The 22850-nt window shown below is 47.9% G+C and overlaps 2 protein-coding genes across 3 annotated transcripts in view; both read left to right on the top strand.

Moving 5' to 3' along the window:
- The first annotated feature begins 10 nt into the window (after positions 1–10).
- Positions 11–7883, top strand: ehmt1a (euchromatic histone-lysine N-methyltransferase 1a). Of its 2 annotated transcripts, XM_084690439.1 has the most exons (23): positions 11–102; positions 425–533; positions 624–964; positions 1056–1158; positions 1278–1613; positions 2114–2259; positions 2385–2528; positions 2653–2960; positions 3305–3388; positions 3472–3560; positions 3658–3764; positions 3949–4071; positions 4212–4313; positions 4460–4564; positions 5012–5166; positions 5323–5490; positions 5596–5740; positions 6174–6251; positions 6381–6496; positions 6630–6716; positions 6945–7023; positions 7159–7334; positions 7463–7883. In XM_084690439.1, the coding sequence occupies exons 2-23, from the start codon at positions 485–487 to the stop codon at positions 7626–7628; spliced, it is 3207 nt and encodes a 1068-aa protein (XP_084546565.1). In that variant the 5' UTR covers positions 11–102; positions 425–484; the 3' UTR covers positions 7629–7883. The 2 variants fall into 2 exon arrangements, with proteins under 2 accessions (XP_084546565.1, XP_084546566.1); XM_084690440.1 differs by lacking the exon at positions 3305–3388.
- Positions 7884–9007: 1124 nt separating this feature from the next.
- Positions 9008–22850, top strand: part of cacna1ba (calcium channel, voltage-dependent, N type, alpha 1B subunit, a) — a 63153-nt gene continuing 49310 nt past the window's right edge. Inside the window, exons 1-3 of the mRNA XM_084690808.1 lie at positions 9008–9237; positions 10904–11009; positions 11576–11715. Of these exons, the coding sequence (XP_084546934.1) occupies positions 9008–9237; positions 10904–11009; positions 11576–11715 (476 nt within the window). The remainder of the gene's footprint in view (positions 9238–10903; positions 11010–11575; positions 11716–22850) is intronic.

The raw sequence follows: 22850 nt of genomic DNA, 5'->3' as shown, positions 1-22850 counted from the left end.
CTGGCTGAAAGGGTGGGGAAGGAAGGGGAAACTGGCATACTTCCCCTGCCCCCCTCTCTCTCACTCTCTCTCTCTCAACAACTCCAGTCTCCGACCGAGCTGGTAGGAAGTTACTTTGTTGCTCTAACTTTTGGAGGACTCTTGCCCTGAATCTTATAGCTTTCTGCGTAGTGCATCATGGAGGTTTTATCTGCATGCATGTACAAATTTGCTGCGCCTGCTTGTGAATGTTTTGAAACCGGTTGAAGCTTGTTTTGCTCTTGTTTAAATCACTATTTTCCAGGCTTTCCTTTTATGTCTAGATATTGTTTCAGTTATGGATGGGATGCTTCCGTTTCAGAAACATGGCAGGATGGGAAAGTTGTAGTCCAGCAACGTGCTGAACTTGTGTGGAAATGTGTTGATTTTGGTGGTGTATTTTCAGCCTGGCAGGTGATTGTGTAAACCGGTGCGAGGGAGACGGGGCCCAGAGCAATCTGAGGAAATGAAGGAGCCATCAACATTGAAGGAAGCAAGTGAGGTCCCCTCCCACGGTCAGTGCCAGACAGGTCCGGTTCACCTCACACTTTCAGGGCTTGGTAAATGTAATGCGTGATGATTCATATGAGACCACAACATTTCAGGTGGTGTTGGTGAGGCTGGAGTGAAGACCCCAGAAGATTCCCCCAGGAAGGCCATGGAAGGCAGAGAAGTCAGTGAAGGTGCAAAAGCTAGGCCTCCAAAGCCCTCTACCCAGTTAAAGATTACAACCTTCCATACGCAGGCCCTCAGTCCTAACTATCATCGTTTGCATAGTAAACAATTGAGAGCTGCCCCTATTGGGGCCGGTGTGGGAGGAGGGGTTGCTGTAGCAGGGGGGTGTAAAGCTCCGGCCCCAGGCTCTCCCTCTCTGGAGTCGGTCATGTCCAGCATAAAACAAAGCACGCTGAAGCCTGTGGACGTCTCATCCGCAGCAACAGTGAAGGTATGGACTTCTAGAATGACACGGGTATGACACACTTGAAAGACGTGCTCAGTTTGGGACTTTTTCAGCTGACTGTTTTGTCCTCCTGTAGCCTCCGGTCAAGAAAGGAGCCAAGTCAATCATGACACAGACCGAAAAGCCAATACCTCTGACAGCGTCTCAGATAAGGCTACCTCAGAGCAAGCCACAGCCAGGTCAGCAACCCGTAAAGGAACTCTCCATGTTTTTTTTTGTTACTACACAAACATTTTGGAACAACAGTGGATATCCTTTCAGTGTATCGATTTGACTCAACTTTCTCAACTCCCAACAGCAACCAAGCGGAGGAAGAGGAAGATGGGCCTGTATAACTTTGTCCCCAAGAAGAAGACAAAGGTCGGGAAGCCACAGGGGAAGCCAGTCCCAGGACCATCTGGTAGCAGGGCCACACACAGCAACATGGAGAAGAACGGAGCTGTGACACACAGAGAAGATATGCAAAGCCAGGAGGCCACGAGAGCCAAAGGGGACAGGGAGAAAACAAACTGCCTCACTGGAATTAAAGTGGAGGACAACATTGAGAAGGGCTGCAGCCAGGAATACACAGAACTGGCTTTGGACTCTCTGGACCTGAAAGCACAGGAAGAGCTGTTCTCACCTTCACAATCAGGTGAGGACTGATTTTTGTCAAATAATGGTTCTGTGAAGTTCCGGCTGACATTTGCTTATAAAACCCATGTAATTCACAAAGATATCACAAATTAAAATTAAAAGTATATTCTTCAAACCAATTCTGAGGTTCTAAGGGCATGGACTTTGAAGGGAAGCAAATTTGCAGTAGGTTGACGTCTTTAAATCTCCTCACTTCAGAAAGAGGGGGAAGGGACACCTACTGATTGCCTGTCCTTGCTGGTATGGTCATTTGCATATGGACTAAGAGAAGAATAGAACAGAGTTCCAATTGTTTAACTGGTGGAACAACCATGCTGATAGTTGAGATTAGCTCCCTGCAGAGTCTGTGGATCTAGGGAAGTACTTAAAATATCTAAGTGACAATTCTTGAAAACCCATCTGATACTTTTTGTGATGTTTTTTTGTAAACGAGTATCGAACGACAGCTTGTTTTCGTGACGTCGGACTGCTTGTCTGTTGGTCTGGTCCGCGACGCAGGCTTGGCAGTCGACGCAGAAGTAACGGAGACAGACCTGGCTGAAGAGCTTCCTCTCTGCTGCTGCCGCATGGAGACGCCCTCACGAGGCCACAGCCCCTCCCTGTCAGAGCAGACCTGCATGGCCACGGAGAGCATCGATGGCCAGGTCGGTCTCCACGCAACGGCCCCCGCCGCGCCTCCTTCAACCATCTCGGTTTCGCAAGCCGAGACCGAGGGTCATTTGACACCTTTTTTTGTTGTTGTCGTTCCTCATCCCGTTTTCGCCCTCAGGTGAGTCGGTGCCAGCGAAGCGTGGTGAAGCACCAGCTGATGCGGCCGTCCAACACGGTCCACCTGCTGGTCCTGTGCGAGGACCACCGCGCCGGCATGGTCAAGCACCAGTGCTGCCCTGGCTGTGGTCTCTTCTGCAGACTGGTCAGTGGTCGAAACGACTCCACCAGACGTTTTCGAGAGCGATTTACATAAGGCTGTCTTCCATGTCCCTTGAGTCCAGATACTCCCGATGTTTTAACCGGCAGCACACTTGTTCCCTTCCCAGGGGACTTTCATGGAGTGCCGTCCGTACGGCAGCATTTCGCACCGCTACCACCGGGCCTGTGCCTCCATGATCAAGGAGCGGAGCTTCTGCCCTCACTGTGGCGAGGACGCCACAGGCGCCCACGAGGTCACGGTCCCCAAGCCCCACCCTGTGCCCTCCGTGCCCCAGCCTGACCCTCGACCTGCCGTGCCCACCGAGACCAGCGTGGCCACTCTGCCCGCCCCGACGCTGGTGCCGGCTGTGCCGCAGGTCTTCCGGGCGAAGAAGACCACTGAGCCTGAGAGAAGGAGAGCAGCCTCCCCCGCTAAGTACGCTCTGTCTCTTTCTTGCCATCTCTGTTGGGTCTTTCTTGCCATCTCTCTCTCTCTCTCTCTCTCTCTCTCTCACTCTCACTCTCACTCTCACTCTCTCTCTCTCTCTCTCTCTCTCTCTCTCTCTCTCTCTCTCTCTCTGTCTCTCTCTCTCTCTCTCTCTCTCTCTCTCTCTCTCTCTCTCTCTCTCTCTCTCTCTCTCTCTCTCTCTCTCTCTCTCTCTCTCTCTCTCTCTCTCTCTCTCTCTCTCTCTCCTTTATTTGCATATGTACTGTATGCATACTGTAGAAGGTGTACCTTGTGTGTCCTTGAAATCACGTGCGGGTGTTTTCTTGTTCCAGGTTGAAGAGGGAGCTTGGGGGTAGTGGGTCAGACCCAAGTAAAGCATCCCTTGAAAACATTCTGATGGCACTGGATGATGAAAAGTATGTTTGTGTCGTGCTGCCTTTGGATATCGCTTTGGAGTGCGCTCTAAAAAGGATTTATAACCTGCTTTCTTGTCTTCCAGTTTAAAGCCAAAGAAAGTGAAGTATCCCACAAAGCAGTTGTATGTCTCTGCCAAAGAGGGGGAGCTTCAGAAAGTCATCCATCTTCTGGGTAAAGCCATGGCAGGATCGTCTCCACGCAGCATCAAGCACAGTCATAATACCTCCTGTACATCACTGAAAAGACATGATCCGCTTTTGTGTTCCAGTGGAAGGAAAGGATCCCAACTTCATGATGGAGAGTCAGAACAAGCGCACCGCCCTGCATGCAGCAGCTGTCGAGGGGCACCACGAGATCTGCCACATGCTGGTCCAGGTGAGCCAAGACTCCGCCACGCAGCAGCCTCGGGGTCCACTTGATTCGGCTCGCCGGAAACCCACGGAGCTAATGTCTTTGACGAGTACAAACTCGATACAAACTGTGGCCAGTTTGCGGGAGGTACTAGGAGATATGGGGTAGGAATGATGTGTGTGTGTGTGTGTGTGCCTGGCTCCTGTAGGCCGGGGCCAACCTGGACATGACTGATGAGGAGCAGAGGACGCCCCTGATGGACGCGTGTGAGAACAACCACCTGGAAACTGTCAAGTACCTGCTGAGGGCTGGGGCTGCCGTCAGCCACAAGGTTGGTCCTCTCTACACAGTCCCTGCGACGAAACCCCACTGCTGGCATCGGGCCAGACAACCCAAGTGTCACGCTTTGGATGAACCGAATGAATGGAAAATAGAGTGAACAGTCTGCATTATTGGCTCCATCTCCCACAGGACGTCAAGGGCTCCACCTGTCTTCATCTGGCAGCCAAACTGGGGCATTATGATGTGGTGCAGCATGTGCTCCCCAAGGCGTTCAAATACGTCAACTGCCAGGTACACGTTTATGATCGTCTGTGTCCTCGCAAGCCTTTTAGAAATACTGCCAGAGAGGGAGAGGGAGAGGGAGAGGGTAAAAAAACAAACATGGTAGTTTATGTCCTGCTGTACATCCCAGTGACAGGGGTGCATTTGTTTTTCAGGACGACGGCGGCTGGACGGCGGTCACCTGGGCCATCGAGTATAAACACAGAGAGCTGGTCCAGTTGCTCCTCTCCAGGGGGGCTGATGTGAACATCAGAGACAAGGTCACAGCAGGAAGCCTTTACTCCCTCCCACACACACACACACACACACATGCATACCTGTCTTATCCACCAGGCCTGGCCATATCCCCTCGCCTGGCCGCCGTCTGTTCTCACAGCTCTCTCCGGGCAGCTAGGTCAGTCCTCTGACACGAGGCTTCCCATGGGGTGCATAATTGTCCCTTCAGCGTGGTTACTGATGTGTGTGTGTGTGTGTGTGTGTGTGTGTGTGTGTGTAGTGCAGTTCAGGTTCAAGAGCATTTACCTTTTTCCTTTTGAAAAGGGGCTAATACCTTGAATACTGATGAATGACTTCTGAAAGACAGACAAAGGTCTGAGCAACAGTGCTCTCCCGTGCAAAAGGGCAAATATGGTGTATTCTAGACTTTGTGCTTTCCCCCTGTACAATAACTGTATCTAAACCTAAGTTGACCTATGACCCGTGTTCAGGAAGAGAACATCTGCCTGCATTGGGCTGCCCTGTCTGGTTCTGATGACATCGCTCAGCAACTGCTGGATGCACGCTGTGACCTCCATGCTGTCAACATCCATGGGGACTCTCCTCTCCACATCGCCGCCAGGGAGAACCAACTGGACTGTGTGACGTGAGTACACGACGACCTCACGTCTCCGAGCCAGGATACGCTTCCAAAGAAGATTGTGACCCTTGCCCTAACCTACAGTGAAAAGCTGATTGGTGGGTGAAGATCTAACCAAAGACAACCCCCCCTCCCTGCCCCCCCCCCCCCCCATCTTCCCAGGCTGTTTTTGTCTCGGGGAGGAGATGTGAACCTGCGGAACAGCGAGGGCGAGACCCCCCTGGACTGCTGCGTCTACAACTCCAAGGTGTGGGGGGCACTCAACACCAACAAGAAGCTGACCGATGCCAGGAGAGGCAGGGACAGTGTCGGAGAGAGAGTTCTGTGCAGGTGCGACGGCGGTGCTCGGCCGCCCACACAAGGAACAGTAACGGGTAGAAATCCCCCCCCCCCCCCCCCCCGAGGTTAAACGTGTCTCTGGGTCCTCGTCTTTAGGGACATCTCTCGCGGGTACGAGGCTATCCCTATAACCTGTGTGAATGGGGCGGACAGCGAGCCCTGTCCTGAGAACTTCAAATACATCCCTGACAGCTGTGTTACGTCCCCGATGAACATAGACAAGGACATCACCCACTTGCAGGTGAGGCTCAAGTTCACGCCGAATATGCTTCAAAGGATGTCGATGTATTTGTTGGCTTTCGCGTGAACGTTTGCATGAACGTTTGCACCCCATTCACTGCGGAGGCACCCTCGGCATGGAATATGTCGCAAAATGTCTTGAAACCAAAGGAATGAATCTCGCTTAATGCTTTTAAATTCAAAATGAAAGAGCTAGAGACAGATTCCTTAAAATGTAAATGTTTTTAATGTACCTGGCTACGACACTAACTCCCATATTTTGTCTCCTTTTGTAGTTTTTGTAACTATATTTGTATGTATGCTGCTGGCTATCTTGGCCAGGTCTCCCTTGAAAAAGAGATTCTTAATCTCAATTTGTCTCTCCTGGTTAAATAAAGGTTATAATAATAATAATAATAATACGCTCTCCAGTGAAAAGCCCCTCTCTGTTTCAGCATTGCCTGTGTACGGACGACTGCTCCTCCAACACTTGCATGTGTGGTCAACTGAGTCTGAGATGTTGGTACGACAAAGTAAGTCCACACTAACCCCCCCCCCCCCCCCCCCCCACGAAACAAGTTCTTCTTGACGATTTCTTCGGCGCCAGTTCTGCTGCGATTCCCAGTGCAGAACGCCCACCACGCTCGACTGTGTTCCCTCAGGAGGGCCGGTTACCTCTGGACTTCTGTCTCAAGGAGCCTCCCGTCCTGTTTGAGTGTAATCACGCCTGCTCCTGCTGGAGAACCTGCCGGAACCGCGTGGTACAAAACGGCCTGAGGTAAAGGTTGACCCCCCTTCCCGTCTTGTCGCTCGACATGTGACTCTCCTTCGGACGCCGTGTCAGGAGGGTCGCGGCCATTTGCAGTTGCAGCCCACTGAGCGGTTGTCTCGTGTGTCGGTTCCTTTTCCAGAGTCCATCTGCAGCTGTATAAGACGAAGAAGATGGGCTGGGGAGTGAGGGCGCTGCAAGACATCCCTCAAGGATCTTTCATCTGCGAGTAAGTTGTTTTGGAGGAATCAAAGTGTCGTACGCATGTTTGGTTCTCTCCCTGGGCACCTTCTGAGAGCTCTTGGGTTACACACGAAGGATTGCCGTTATCCGTGACACACACATGCAGGTTTACTGTCTTGTTAAGCGCTCCACTCGCGTCAGATGTCCATACGGGAATGTTCTCTGTACTTACCAGCGTCACAGATCTTATCTGACAGGCCCTTTTCAATCCCAGGTACGTAGGGGAGATCATAACCGACGCCGAAGCGGATGGCAGGGAAATCGACTCCTTCCTCTTCACCCTAGACAACAAGGTGAACACAGAAATGAACAACGACATTGTGTTTCAAGTTACACAATGGCATTACATAAACACATTCAGCCAACAGGGGGTGCTGGACAGCACACCATTCCACCGATTCGAAACGACACTCTGGTTCCTCTTGCAGGTGGGAGATGCACACTGCATCGATGCCCGGCTGTTTGGCAACATTGGCCGATTCATTAACCACCTGTGTGATCCTAACCTGCTGGCTGTGAGAGTGTTCACCATGCATCAAGACCTGCGCTTCCCACGGATAGCTTTCTTCTCCCGAAAGCCCATCCTAGCAGGGGAACAGATTGGGTGAGAGACCTTACCACTCAACCAGTTAGACAGACGGACATAAATACTCGTAAATGCTGTGATGGGAAGTAGGTTGAATGAGTTCCGCTTGTGGACTGATGTTGATGTGTTTGTGTTGTCCAATGCAGGTTTGACTATGGAGATAACTACTGGAGGATCAAGGGTAAATACTACAGCTGTCACTGTGGTTCTCCTAATTGTCGACACTCTGCTGCTGCCTTAGCCCAGAGAGCCAAGAGCCCAGATAAGGGCACGAGCCCAGCACAGCCATCAACAGCACAAATGGAGTTATAACAAAATAATGTTGAACCAATAACTTCTCAGCCCAGCCCACTGTGCCTCCCCCATCTCCATCTTTTCTTCCCGCGATATTTCCCCTTTTTCGACCTGTAGCAGTCAGCATCATATCCCCATGTTTTAGGTAGAGGTCTATAACGTTTCGTTTCAAACGCTTTTAAGAGACAGGTCTTTTTTGTGAGTCTGGTCTAGACAGTGACGAATGCTACCTTTTTAATGCTGAAATAGCAATAAACAATATTTAAAACCTGATTGTTTCATGTGCTACGTGTTTCCTTTCAATTGTCTTCTATGTTTCAGTCGTTTCATGTATTTTGCAGACCAAACTCCAAACGATTATTATGCGTAACGATTTTGACAGCAATCGAGAGATGTTACAGTGCATGTATCTTATTATCAAAACCCCGCCCGATCCAAAACACGAGCAGAGGACCACAGGAACATTGCGGCGTCTTTGAAATCTGCATAATAATACTAATAATGAATGCTGTAATCATGCATGCAATCATTTAAGTTTCCTTCCATTAACTAACGTGAGGGAGCACCCGTGATTAGCGCGCGCTGCCGGGGAGACCGGACGCTCTTTCCCTTCTCCTCCCTGCCTGGTGCTATGGATACAGAGACCGTTCAGGTGGAGCCACTGACTGGCGTCTTTTCAGTCACGTGGGTCAATTCATAAGGAACACTGGCTGGAGAAAGTGGTTACATTATACGCTGCCAGTGATTTAACGGAAGCAGAGGTGCCAAACCTGGAATTTCTCTCTACAATTTGCCTGAACATACAGGACGATTGATGGGGTGTACCGTGATAGATGTCTCGTCTTCTTGAGGAATATGGGTTGAGGTAATAAATAGTGCAAATTTATACCCGCTATACGGCTTTAGGCTCCAGTCAAAGAGGAGATGCCAGATGATTGCATGTTTTTGTAGTGAGTTAGCGCTGCGGTCTGAACAGTCCTTCTGGCATGCCATCTGTGAATGATGGGAATTGTTTTGCTTGCACATCTCCGCGTCTGTTTGTAAAACTGGGCGCCTCTAAAAAGGATGCGTGCTCCATAATATGTGACCATTCAGTGAATAACATATGGAAGATTATGTGACATGGAAATCTAAACTTTCTCCTTAAAGTTCATTCTTTTGGGATATTTGGAACACCGAAAATATGGAGAGTTCAAGAAAGGACGTAATCCACCCGAAGCTCTGAAGAACAAAGCAAAAGCTTTTTATTTTTGAACGTTCCTTGAATTTTCTCTTGGACATTACACACACCAAAGGGTACTCGTGGCAGGAACAGCAGTGCGTGTTGTGATGCTGCTTCTGTGCCTCTTATCTAGCGTCAGTTTGGATTTTTTCTATAAGATCTGTGCAGTTCTAGAATGGCTCGCTTCGAAGATGATCTTTCCGGACGGAGAGGGGCCATCAAGCCTCCAGGCCCCCCAAGCGGCCCCAGGGTCTACAAGCAAACGATGGCTCAAAGAGCCAGAACAATGGCTATATACAACCCTATACCTGTCAAGCAAAACTGCCTCACTGTCAACCGGTCTCTCTTCATCTTCAGCGAGGATAACATAATACGAAAATATGCCAAAAAGATTACAGAGTGGCCATATCCTTATAATCGGTTATCCACATCGCTGACAAAGTTTGACTTGTGGTTCCAATTTCATTTTATGACTTGAAATGGTGGAATATAGGTAGTCAAGAGCAGTGGTTCTCAATCCTGGTCCTCGGGACCCCCTGCCCTGCATGGTTTAGACGTGGTTCCCTCCTCAAACACACCTGATTCAAATTAATGGGTCGTTATCAGGCCCATTTATTTGAATCAGGTGTGTTGGAGCAGGGAAATATCGAAAACATGCAGGGCAGGGGGTCCCGAGGACCAGGATTGAGAACCACTGGTCTAGAGTGCAATGACCATTGTTCTGTAGTTCACTGCCTTTAGCCCCGGTTAAGATGCTCATAGATAACTGTTGAGTAATTTAGCATTAACCCCGTGTTCCTTTAAATGTAGGTTATTTGGGAAGTAGGCTAAGTTAGCGGTAAGCTATTGGTTATTACGCTAGTGACTCTCTAACGGGATGGGTGTGTGCATGATTTAGTGTAAACCTTTGCTTGAAATCTTGTGATTTAGCCATTGAGAGTAGTCTACCTTAGCGTGGTTTACACTGATGTCCATCTATGTCATTTAATTTTAATTATGTTAGTGTGAATGGCCCAATATTTCCAAGATTAAGGATGGGTGCTCTCCAAGGTTCTGAACTCACTCACGCTCAACTGCTGTTTACAACGGCAGTAAAGCGTAAGGATCAAACCTGTTTAATAAACGGAAACAGCCATGGGCACCGCATCAAAGCAGACAGCCATAATAATAACATTCAGTTTTTTTTTGTACACATGCAGATCATGTTCAACCCTGAAAAACTATGCATCAACTTGTGTAATGAACGTTTGAGCTATAGCAATTAATTCAAATTAGGTTGCATAATGGGATCCATTACTTACATAACTGGTTGGTTAACCCTGGTGCTGAGTTAATCTCTACGAAACTGCAACTTATCTTTGCATTTTCAACTACTACAGTTCCAATGGATTAGATGTCCTGTTTTTGTACTCTTAATAGCCATCAGCCTATAGCCTGCAGAGTTAAGGAAGCATAGGTCTAGAAATAACTTAAACCCAAAGTAGACCCGCAAATGAACCAACCCATGATGCATCTTGGCCTTGAGTTGATGGTGGTGATATCCCTGTGGATTCTTCATAGTGTACAGTCTCCAGAGGAGACCATCTGCACCAACTTATCGTCACAGTGGCCATTGACTAATTACAGGAACAGCAGCAGCTAGTAAATAATGCCAATGGACCTTTCCAAGTCTCTCCTAGACTCTGGAGGGTGGAGGAAGTCTCTGCTTACTGAACGCCCTCGAGGTTTCACCCGAGTAGCTTTGAAATGTTGATGACCAGACATGCTGGTTGACGTCCTGCTTTTTTTGTCTCTCGGTTCCCCTTCCCACGTTCCTCCCTCACCTGTCTCTCTGTCCTGACTTGTCTCTCTGTCCTCACCTGTCTCTCTGTCCTAACCTGTCTCTCTGTCCTCACCTGTTTCTCTGTCCTCACCTGTCTCTCTGTCCTCACCTGTCTCTCTGTCCTCACCTGTCTCTCTGTCCTCACCTGTCTCTCTGTCCTCACCTGTCTCTCTGTATTGTTTGTGCGTCCAGCCTTGCAGATGTTTCTAGATGTTTTCCCGTTTCCTGTTTCTTTCTTAACCTTCTCACTCCATTTGAGTATATGATCCTGGCCACCATCATAGCCAACTGCATCGTTCTGGCCCTGGAGCAGCACCTGCCTGCTAGTGACAAGACGCCCATGTCCGAACGCCTGGTGAGTATCTCACTAAGGTCAACGATACCGGCCTGTCGGTGTACATGCTGTGAAAGGCACACGCGTTCAATGATTTTGACAGGAAAGCGTGGAATGCGCCATGCTATGGTTGTGCGTGTGTTCTCAGGGCGTGGAGGGGAGGCATGGGTGGAGGTGGGCTTCCTTACATCCTCCCTGTAGGCTAGCAAGTATCCGACGCTCCCTCTGATCCCCCTAGATTATAGCCACCTTAGGATCCCAATTGAACTCAGCTGTTAAGTCAGGCCATTTAAAGGGTAAGGAGCTGGGAGCTCTTTTGTCCAATCAAAGACACTCTCTGGGCAGAGTTGTTTTAAGAAGGAAAATGTCACTTGTTCAGAAACAGTGCCTCACAGCTGCCCTTCCTCCTTGATTGACGTTCTCAGATGAGCAAAAGACCGAGCTTGCCAAACGGATGTAGCTGTATGATCATTTGAAGATATCCAATGGAAAACACTTCCAGGGCTTGAATGTGCAAAGCTATGCTCTTTAGTGAGTCATCCACAGAGTCAATTAAAAAATAATATTCTTTTATTTTATTTCAATAGGATGATACAGAGCCCTACTTCATTGGAATATTTTGTTTTGAGGCCGGCATCAAGATCATCGCCCTTGGGTTTGCGTTTCACAAAGGCACCTACCTCCGTAATGGCTGGAATGTAATGGATTTTGTGGTCGTCTTAACAGGGTGAGTACTGAGCTAATGGCTCATGCAGCAGCAAAACTGATAGACCTGATGGTCTGTGTGGATTAATGAGGAAGTCCACTGTTAATGTGTGTGTGAGTGCGTGCGTGCGTGCGCATGTGTGTGCATGTGTTGTTCCTTCTTCTAATGACCAGGGCACGGCGAACAGTTGTTGTTGATGGGTAAGATCGCATCCTGTGACGATGTCAGATTGGCAAACGGCAGACTTATCGTAGAGCATGGGATTTTGGAAGCTATGCATCACGGTCACGTCAGAACGGAACGTCGAACAGCGTAAGGAAATATCGTTCCCCGAAACAGTAGTGGATCTCCAGTGGTAGCTCTGCAGGAGGAAGCTATGCCTCTATGAGGGTCCATCTGGGAATGGATGGGTGGAGGGGAGGGAGTGGATAGCAAGGTGGGGGTGGGGGTAATGAGGGGAGATGGCTGTTACGCTGGAGAGAGTCCCTGGGTAGTTGCTCGCCCCACCAGGGACTGTCCTGGCCTGTTCTACCTAATGGCTCCGAGATGTATTTGGCCCTATCTGTTGGGGCTTGCGTCAGCTCAACACCTCATTGCAATAAACAGGGCTAGCCACTTCTTTCCACCCACTGGGAGCCATTTCCAGTGAGCACACCTTTTGTTCCAGCGAAAAACAGTGGGAAACAGTTAGTGGGGAAAGGCATCATTCCCAATCGTTCCATGGTAAGCACACAACGCCGTGTTTGTGGGAGATAGCCGGGACAAAGACTCAGCCAGTGTGCCCATACTGTAACCTGGGAGACAAGAGGGATATTGACAGGTTGTCAAGGCCTCTACTTGGACCTGTCACCCTCGCCAGCCCCATATTCACTTATTCAATGTGTGGATGGGGCTGTCTGTGGAAAAGTCCGGGGCTGACTTGATTAAATTGGGCCGGAGTGGCCTGACGTGATAACCATAATTGAAGGGCCGGGTGGTGGATGGGGGCCATTACAGCTGCAGTCTGGCTGTCTTATCTGACCCACGATACGGGGAGTGATAGACCAATGTTGTCTGCCTGGTTCTGACAGACGGTGGATCACTATTTGCTGCATCCACCTGCTAACATCCTCCAGCCATCAGGCTCTCTTTCCTTACAATATAAGGCTCGCCGAAAACCGCTCCAACTGTGATTACGGAATTATTTTTTATTAGATGAAATGACTAGTAAATGGTGAAAGATGTGAAATGACTATTGGAACATTGAACAATTACGGTTTATCAAGGTGGCAAATGGTGCTGATAGAGTTCCTGCAGTATGTAGATCGACATTGAATAATCAGAAGGAACGATTGCTTGTACAGTCTCGTGAATTGTTAATGCGGACACGAGGCCAGGGTGTGGTCCATTCTAACTCCATTACGGATCATACATGTTCAGGCCCAGGGGGCATGTTTGATGATCCTGCTAATCAGGTTGTGGTCTTGTGAATGAGAGGGCTGGGTGAGGGCAGCTGCAGGCAGAGCCAGACCTTTAACATGCTCCAATAAGACGTTTGGAGTCGCTAATAAGAGCATATATCAGCCTCGCCGCGCTCCCACCCAGATCAATAGGGTATTGAACCAAACGCAGGGGGAATAGATTCACTTCAGCGCTCTTCTTTATAGCTGTGTGGATCAAAGCAGCTTCTCACTCTGGGTGGGAGACCCTAGGCCGTGCCATCTGCACCACCTTAGGACTCAGTAGGGTTTTAGATGTTCTAATGTTGTTGATGTTGCAACTTAAGTCCTGTCCGCCATCAATTAGCTCTAACGAGATGTCTCATGCTGCAAAAATGTTGGTTTGAAAAGTGAGATTGCTCTCGCGCCTAAATCTCAATCCTCACTGTGAGGATGACTGAAAGTCATGCCGAATCAGAGTCAATTTGTTTTTGGCTTTGGTCCATGACTTTATTTAAAGCTGTCGCTGAATACAAACTGGCTCTCGTGTTACTTTTTGTCATGTTTTGCAGTTATTGCTCCACTTTCCAGAAAGAGAAAAATATTTCTTGCAGAGGTTGCATTTCCTCACGCAATCTTGCTCCATCTCAAGACTTGGGGGAGTACAATTTTAGTGTCCTTCCCTCAATAGACCCGTCAATAATGACGCACATTTATGGTTGAAGTTATTGGGTAGAATAAATCTAGGTGAAATGGAGGTGCCGTTGGGAATGAAGCACAGAGCTTGCCTTGTCACATTATTATTCCTGCAGTTGTAAAATGTGTTTGCTTGCAGAGTTTCATAAGAAAGTCACAGATTAACAATGTGGAAGAGCTGATAGCGATGCATTTTTGTTTACGCCGCCTGAAGGTTGTGACGCTACTCCAGGCCAGCGAACAAAGTTTGCGTCAGTGAGTAAGCAATAGTATTTTTGATATCCTCAGACTCAAACATGCGTTATGGGACTAACTGTTCTCCAGCTGTCGGAGATGAATGGAGACTGTGATTCCAGACTGAGCGCTCGGAAAGAAAGAAAGTGAGAGTAGAGTTGAGTGACTCGGAGTCTTCCAGCACCTCTCAGGTTGTAACCAGCCCCAGCTGGGCTCCCCCGCCGTCATCTTTCTCCCATGATTCCCTCTGATATTCCCAACAGGAAGTCTTTCACATTTGATGTCCTACATTTGCCTTATTTATGGCGGCCCCTCTGCATTGTAGTGTCAGCAGAATCTTAAAACATGTTGTTTTGTTGATTTCAACCCGGCACCACGCTCAACGGATTGTCTAAGATGTTATTTTGGAGAGGAGAGAGGTATGGTTTCTACGGTTTTGACATCGTTTCCTGTGGGAATTGTTTTTTATCGAGACTCCCCAACCAGTGTACTCACATGTCCACAGCATAGGGGTGGAGTTAAGCTGTTTGACGATCACTGCAAGAATGGGTTCAGGGATCTAGAGACTGGCTAAAGCGAATGCATATTGTATGCAGGACAGATACTCCTGAAATAAGCCAGGGGCTTGAGAGAGGATCGTTTATAATCAGCCAGAAAATGCAGTAGAACAAACAAATGAATTATTAATTACGTTTTCACTGTAGATAAAGTAGCCCACTTTCTATTGCTGGGAGCCACTCCCTGAAGGTCAGGTGCAAGTTTGAAGAGATCTCTGAACTATTCGATGCTATACTTGTAATACAGATGATTTATCTCAGTTAAGACCATTGACGGCAATGCCGTTTTGTTGGTAGCTGCATGAAAAGATGAGAGGATCTGTATCAACTCTGAACACACCCAACCCCCGCTCTTCTCCTCAGCTAACCTTACTGTGAAGGTGTGTAGAGATCGTATTCCTCACTTCAAGTCCCTTGTTAGGCTGATTTATTGTCTTTATCAGGAGAGCTGTCATTACAGTACATGCTGCGACATTTCTGTCACTGTCGATGGGAATGTGAATAATCCCTCCGTTCCCTGAGGCAAATGAGAGATTATAAAAGTGATCATCTCATTCCTATCATCCGCTCCCTGCTTTGTAAAATAATTGTTCTTCTTCTAAGGTGGGAAGATTTATTGGGGTAGATTATCAGCAGTATTCTTCTTCTTTTTGCTGATCTAGTGATAAAACATGTCAGTGTGTCTTTAGGTCTGTTTTACTGCTATCATTGACATAGTCTGCTCTTCTATGACATTGGTAATGATAATGTTTCCCTGAGAGGATTTTCAAATGGTAATAAATGGGATATTGAGCTTCCATGATTGCCCTGATGGCAGGGGAGCATGTCAAGTAAGCACTTTGTGAAATCTGACCAGCTGGACTATTACTGATAGAATATTCCCTGTGAACTTGCATATTCTTTCTGTTGGCTATTTCTTCCTAGCAATGTCAGTACCCATATATAATGTTAGTATTCAAATTATGAAATGTTATTTATTATGCATAGTTGGATGGTTGACATGGTTGGATACCCACCAGATAACTCCCAGCTGCATATCCACAAAAAATTCGTAATAAGTGGAGTCATTTTATTTGGTCTGAATCCTTTTTGAATAGCAAACCCGGATGCTCCTTTCACGGAATCCATGCATGATCGCCTCATAAGCTAAAGTGGAAAGAAAACCGGCGATGTCACTTCATGCTGTCTAAATACTACAGGGTCATGAAGCTGCCTGCTACTCAGCACTGGGTTTTAGTTTCTTACTGTTTGCACTGGCGTGGCAGGGCATCTCTCAGGGAGAGAGAGCGAGAGAGAGAAAGCGAGAGAGAGAGAGGGTGCGAGAGAGAGTGAGAGATAGACAGAGAGAGAGAGAGAGAGAGAGAGAGAGAGAGAGAGAGAGAGAGAGAGAGAGAGAGAGAGAGAGAGAGAGAGAGAGAGAGAGACAGAGAGAGAGACAGAGACAGAGACAGAGACAGAGACAGAGACAGAGAGACAGAGAGACAGAGAGACAGAGAGACAGAGCTGGTGACATATGGACCAGCTGGCTGGAGCCGTCTTGGTGAGTGGCAGTCCCATGGGCACTGTACTCAGCTGGGATGTGTATGAAGGTGATGAGCCTGTTTGTGTGTAAACGTGTGTGTGTGTGTGACAAGGGCGGATGTCCCCTTCTCTCTGCACCATTCTGTTATCCGTTTTAGAGCACAGTGTTGCTCACCGCCGCCAAAAAAGGACTGAGAGAACGGCTCTACCAGGAAGTGATTGGAGAGACATGACGCATTATAGCTGTTGACAAGTTAGGTATGGAAGGAGGCCAATGTATCAGTCACAGTGTGCTGCATCCTGAAGGACCCGTTTGACTGCTATTATTCATGTTTTAGTGGCTTGTTTGAGATGTTTTACAGAAAGCCATCTGTAGATATCAGTACAAAAGAGATTTTGATAAGACTTTGGACCCATTGTTCAAGTCTGGAGTGCGCGCAGTTAGCTGTTACCTGTGTTTGCTGTGTTGGCGAGCAGGAATCACCGGCCATCTGCCCAGAATAGCTCACCTCAGACACTTTCAGCCTTTCTAATGTCCCAGGAAATGGAAGGGATTTCGGAAAGAGGAGACAGACATTTCAGTCGGGGCTTTCTGCTGCTGGGTAAAAGGAGTAGCTGTTGATCTCTCTCTCAGACATCGATCGATGGCGCGTGGGGAGGGTTTGTGTGTGTGTGGGGGGGGGGTTGGTGGTGAGGGGGAGGGGTCTCCGCCCAGCCCGCACCTGGGGAGTTGATTGATCTGAAGGCCTTGTCGTTGGGGAGTGCCAGGGCCCTGTGGTGAGACAGACACTTGTCTCTTCTGAGCAACTGGGGGGGCTGGTTCTCCACACGCTGCACTGCCGCCACTCCCTGCGCACTCGAAGCCTACCAGAAGGCACGCTGGGCAGGCACCACTTGTGGCCCCCTTGGCTTGAGTGAACTCGGCGTCGTAGCGTCGTAGCTCTTAATGGATGAGATTAACATAATGCCCGTCAGCGATTCTGCGGATGCAGTTTGGACAGGTGCCACTCTCCCGAGGGTGACGTTTGATGAAGAATTGTTATAGAATTTGTTAGTTTGACCTGCTTAGCCATGTTATCAACTCCTGTCCTCTTGCCAAATAGAAATGAGCACAGTTTATTGACCCAGAGCTGTCATTACGTGAGCCTGATATCCATTACATGGATACTGGCACTGGCCCCACTGTCTGAAGTCAGATAATTGATCTGCACTTACGGCCCATCACTGCGATGGCTGTGTTGCATGTTGGGAGCGAGGCGGATATAATGCACCAAAGGGACTTTACATACACAAAAAACAATATTATATGAATTTGAGGTTTACATGCCCATCAACCCAAAATGTTATTTTAGTACCTAAAATAAAGGACTTTTATTATGGCTGATTTGGTAACCTTGTCTATGAGGCCTGGCCCAGCCAGGATAGAAGCCAGTTTACTGTTCGGTGATGCTCCAGTGTTGCTGCTACCAAGCCCATCCCCCTTTACGTTGTCAAACCAGATGCATAGTAAAAACCACGTTCCACAACCGAAGTAGCCATGACGAGCTAAATGTGCCTGAAATGATGGGATGATTACCAAGACAGTCACTGAGCAGTCAATGAGACTATAATCACACAATCAGCCCAGACACAAATAAATGCTATCACACTGGAAAAGTGCTCCACGTCCATATGTCAAAATACATATGTTTGTCATTAAAAACTCACAGCTCTCTTGTGTGAGATATTTTGGTTGCTATGGAGACAAGCAAGCATGGTGTCTCCTGCTCTATTGCTTGATTAGTGTTGGGGGGGGGTTAAGGAAATGGTATATATCATCTTTTTTTTTTACTGATATCCTCCTTTCACAACTTTATTGGACCTTTTTGTGTATGTTTACCAGATTTTTTATTTCACCAAAGAAATGGGATTCTGCCTTTTTCTTCTTTTTTTCACATCACCAGTGTGGAAGCCCACCTCGTTTTGTTGATCACTATGCAACCACGAAGGCACACTGCAACCGAGTCTCTTCATATCACTGCTTTCGATTAGGAAAGGAAAACCATTTCCTCTCTCTCTCTCTCTCTCTCTCTCTCTCTCTCTCTCTCTCTCTCTCTCTCTCTCTGTCTCTCTCTCTCTCTCTCTCTCTGTCTCTGTCTCTCTCTCTCTTTCTCTCTCTCTCTCTCTCCTCTCCCGGCTGCTCCACTCTAATGAGATCAGCGGAGCCTCCTTTGTTTCTATGGTGACGCCTCCCGTCGTCTCCACTGTGGCTTTCCCTCCGCCTGTGTCCTGAGCTAGCAGTCATCTGTGCTAGCAGGGAGAGCCCTGTCTGGCTCCTTCTACAACTCTTTCTCTTGGGCACTCTCTGTTTCTCTCTCAACCCTCTCTGTCCATCCTCTTATCTTTTGTTCTTTGTCTGTCGCTTTCTTTTTCTCCCTCTGTCTCCATCTCTTTCTTTCTCTTTCGCTCTCACTCTCTCTGTTTTCTCTGTCTTTCATAATAACCTTTACATTTTTCATGACATTGCCAAATTCTCTTTTCAGCTGCGTTTAATATATACATGGGTGCAGCAACCAAATTACACTGTTATGTGCGCTCAGTCTGTAGGCTACTGTTGAATGACAATGAAAACGATCTTATGGAAACAAAGCCATGATTATAGAATTAATCAGGAAATTTGAACCTCCCTTCCTAGACTTCAGCGCAGAAATTTGGAAGCAAATATTTTATAGAACCGTGATTGTGGGCCGTCTTCAAACGCAGCACTCGAATCACAGCTTTCCTGCGGAATTATACCAAGCACCTACCGGGCCCAACAGATCCATCCTGAACCAGGCTCCTCCAACTCGTCGCCTAGTATATTTGTCGGTGGTCAGACCTGCTCTGTCACCCCCACCGGAGGGTCTACTGTAGGAGCATGAATAAAACAGGAGAAGGTGCTTTTTTTCGCCAGCTCTCATCCTTCACTTCACTGCCGCCAACTTCACACGACTGCATTTCCCTTCCTCACTGCTTGGCCTCTCACTCCCTCCTCCAGCTTTCCTAGCCAGGATTTGGTAGTCATTTAGATTTTGGAGTCAGGTGGCTGAACGGTGAGGGAGTCGGGCTAGTAATCAGAAGGTCGCCAGGCACTTCACCCTACTTGCCTCGGGGGAATGTCCCTGTACTTACTGTAAGTCACTCTGGATAAGAGCGTCTGCTAAATTATTAAATGTAAATGTAAATGTTCTTAGGACTGAACGTCACAATGGGACAATTTACGAGAGGTATTCCTTGAGATGTCCATCATTAACGGAGATTATCGAGAAATCTTACTGTGATAACATCCCTCTATGAGATTGTGATATTGATGTGGCTTATATACAAGTGCTTACAGGACATGCTCTGCTGCGATCAGCGCTATCATGGCAGCTCAATATCCCATTTGTTACCATTTGAAAATCATCTCGGGAAACATTATCATTACCAAAGTCATAGAGGAGCAGACTATGTCAAACTGTAGGAGAGGGGGAGACCCAAGGTTGTTCAATTCCCCTGGCCAGACCTGCGTGTGTGTGCCCGCAGGTTATCTCTTCTGCATCGCTGGCTCCTCTGCATGTCACCTGTAGTCCGAAGCTGCTGATGGAGGTCCCTGGTTAGGGTTATGCAAGATCATGACTGCTAAGTGTGTGATGGGATGTTCTATTCCAAAGGTGAAGTGAGATAAATCTATTTCTGTCGTTTTTTAATGCGACTGGCTTTTAATGCTGACTTGCTGGCTTGCTGGCTGGCTTGCTGGCTAGGTGACTGGTTGGTTGATTGACTGGCTGGCTAGGTTACTGGTTGGCTGACTGGCTGGCTGGCTAGGTGACTGGTTGGCTGACTGGCTGGCTGGCTAGGTGACTGGTTGGCTGACTGGCTGGCTGGCTGGCTGGCTGGCTGGCTAGGTGACTGGTTGGCTGACTGGCTGGCTGGCTAGGTGACTGGTTGGTTGATTGGCTGGCTGGCTAGGTGACTGGTTGGCTGACTGGCTGGCTGGCTGGCTGGCTAGGTGACTGGTTGGCTGACTGGCTGGCTGGCTAGGTGACTGGTTGGTTGATTGGCTGGCTGGCTAGGTGACTGGTTGGCTGACTGGCTGGCTGGCTGGCTAGGTGACTGGTTGGCTGGCTGGCTGGCTAGGTGACTGGTTGGTTGATTGGCTGGCTGGCTAGGTGACTGGTTGGTTGATTGGCTGGCTGGCTAGGTGACTGGTTGGCTGACTGGTTGGCTGACTGGCTGGCTGACTGGCTGACTGGCTGACTGGCTGGCTGGTTAGGTGACTGGTTGGCTGACTGGTTGGCTGACTGGCTGGCTGACTGGCTGACTGGCTGACTGGCTGGCTGGTTAGGTGACTGGTTGGCTGACTGGTTGCTGACTGGCTGGCTGGTGATGGACAGAACAGTCTGAGGAGAGCCTGGACTGTTTCTCATGCCTCCGCTGTGTACTGTGACTGTGCTCAGGCATGAACCAGTGCTCAGTAATTACTGACTCACTACATGTCCCCCGGCCTGCAAATAATAGAGTTGTAATGCACGTCGAATGAGGTGTTGTGCAAACGCATTGGAATTAAATATACAGAACAATGTCCGCTGCAGCAAGCATGTGTACACACGGGGGGTATAGAGTCCTATTGTACACACCCAGGAAAGAAGGGGAGGCCCACTGGAGATGTGCTTAATGGACTGTAAAGATTTGTGTATGCTCACTAAAAGCGATGTGAAACCGATGAGAACGATGCACATCCCTTACGGCTAACGCTGCCTGTGATCTCTCATAATACTCACTTCATCCTCTCACAGCCTATAGTAGAACAAATAGATTTTTTTTTTTGGGCTCACTGGTGTAGCAAGAAACCGATGATGCGGCCCTTTTCCATTGTGATGATCTGAATTAGCTGCTGTAAAGGTGCTAAATGTAGTTAGTACAAATAGAGTCATAACTGGATTTTCATCATGCGTTATGCTATGTCATGTATTCCTTTTGTGGATACTTTTTTATTCAAAGCGATATACAGTACAGGTGGGAATTTTAGTAACCTCTTAATATGCCCCATTATCAGTTTAGCCTCTATCAAACAAGTCTGCCATGTCAGTGTTGGGCAGTTTGATGTTCTGTAGTGCAGGGTTATAACCATAGATTTATATAAACGTGTATATATATATATCTATGGTTATAACTGTCCAAAGTATCTCTTCTCCTACTGGTTTGTACAGACTTGTCTCCAAGGCGTTGTCTCAGACAAACCTGAAGTCTACTCCACATAGAAGTAGCCATCGGAAAATGTATAATTCATCCAAGCTGAACAAACATAATAAATTACCCGAGGCAGTGACTGTGTCAATTCTGTAAAACCTTGCACGCTCAACTGCATTAGATTAATTGTGAAAATTTGATGCATCAGACTAGTTCCACTCCGTATCCATCTTTCACAAAGTGTTTATGTTTGGACGACTTGTCGCTGCGCTTGGTTTTGTCCATGACTAGACTCCACATTGTATCAAATACACCTGACAGCCGAACAAATAACTTCAGGAGTTGGAGGAGGGCTGGAGGAGGGTAAAGCTCAGGGGTAGAACATCTGACTGCAAATGAAGAGGCCACGGGATCAAATAGCCCCGCGTGCAGTGCATTCCTTTGGATGAAAGCGTCTGCTAAATAGAGTAATGGATGGTCGCTGAAGAAAGAAAAATGTCTGAAGATGCTTCCGAAGAAAAACAAAGATATGGTTTTGTTACCATATCGTTGCCTCGCATACATCCGATGTAACTGTGGTTCGAGCTGCCTATTGTTTGATCCCAAATCTATTGTTGTCGTCTCCAGGGCGACAGGACATCTATCTCTTGGCTGTGGCCTTCTACTCCCTCCCTCCTCTCTCTCTTCTCAGAGCACCAACACGTGACCACCTGTCAGTCACTGTGCACACAGAACTATCACTTGTCTCATCACAGACCACTCAGTGGACCGAAATATCACGCAAAGATAGTAAAAAAAAACGCCACCTTTCACCTCCAGTCTCCCTCTTTCCTGGCTGTGTGACCCTGCTTTCTGATGCTGTCAGCTGCTACCTAGCCATGCCTGGTAGAGTGTTGTTCCCTCTGACTTCTCCGCGGAGGTGTTTGTAAACAAACATGGCTGACTAAATGATCATCAAACTAATGTGTTTGACTTTTTAGTCTGCTTTTTTCATGTTGTCTGAGTTTGAGTATGCAAGCGTAATGCATTATTACTTGTTAAGCAGCCCCTGGGCTCAGTGAATGATGAATACCTTTGGAATTGCTGTAGAGTGATGATTGGGCCCCGCGCATAATTATCTATCCATTTAGGATTTGATTCGTTTCATTTGCAGCAAGTTCATCAGCAAACATGTTGTTTCATATGCAGTTGCAATCCCATTTTTATTTTGTAAGAACATCGAAAAGCAATACGCTGTTTGTGGTTGTACTGCAAGTAGGCTACTGTAGAAAAGACCTGTGGTACTCTCTCTGCTGCTGGGAGAAATGCGAGCTCTGTAGTTCTGTGGAAAGGAAGAATGTCTCTCTCCCCACAGCTGTCCCCCACCACTATCCGAAGGGCCATTAGGTAGCTAATCTCCTAGCGCATGTCTCTGGTGATAGGAGATAGGCCGTTTTCTCCTGCCTGATCCAGATGTTGTTTGTTCAAGATGGGCCCATATGGAACGTCTTCACACAGCCCTGGCTTCTCAGAGCAGTTAGGTGAGTCTGGGGGACAATAG

The sequence above is a fragment of the Hypomesus nipponensis genome, chromosome 24 (assembly GCF_054491055.1).
Source record: "Hypomesus nipponensis isolate SF chromosome 24, ASM5449105v1, whole genome shotgun sequence".
Taxonomy (NCBI): Eukaryota; Metazoa; Chordata; class Actinopteri; order Osmeriformes; family Osmeridae; genus Hypomesus; species Hypomesus nipponensis.
The sequence above is the reverse complement of the archived record's forward strand: the minus strand, read 5'-3'. Positions and strand labels throughout refer to the sequence as shown.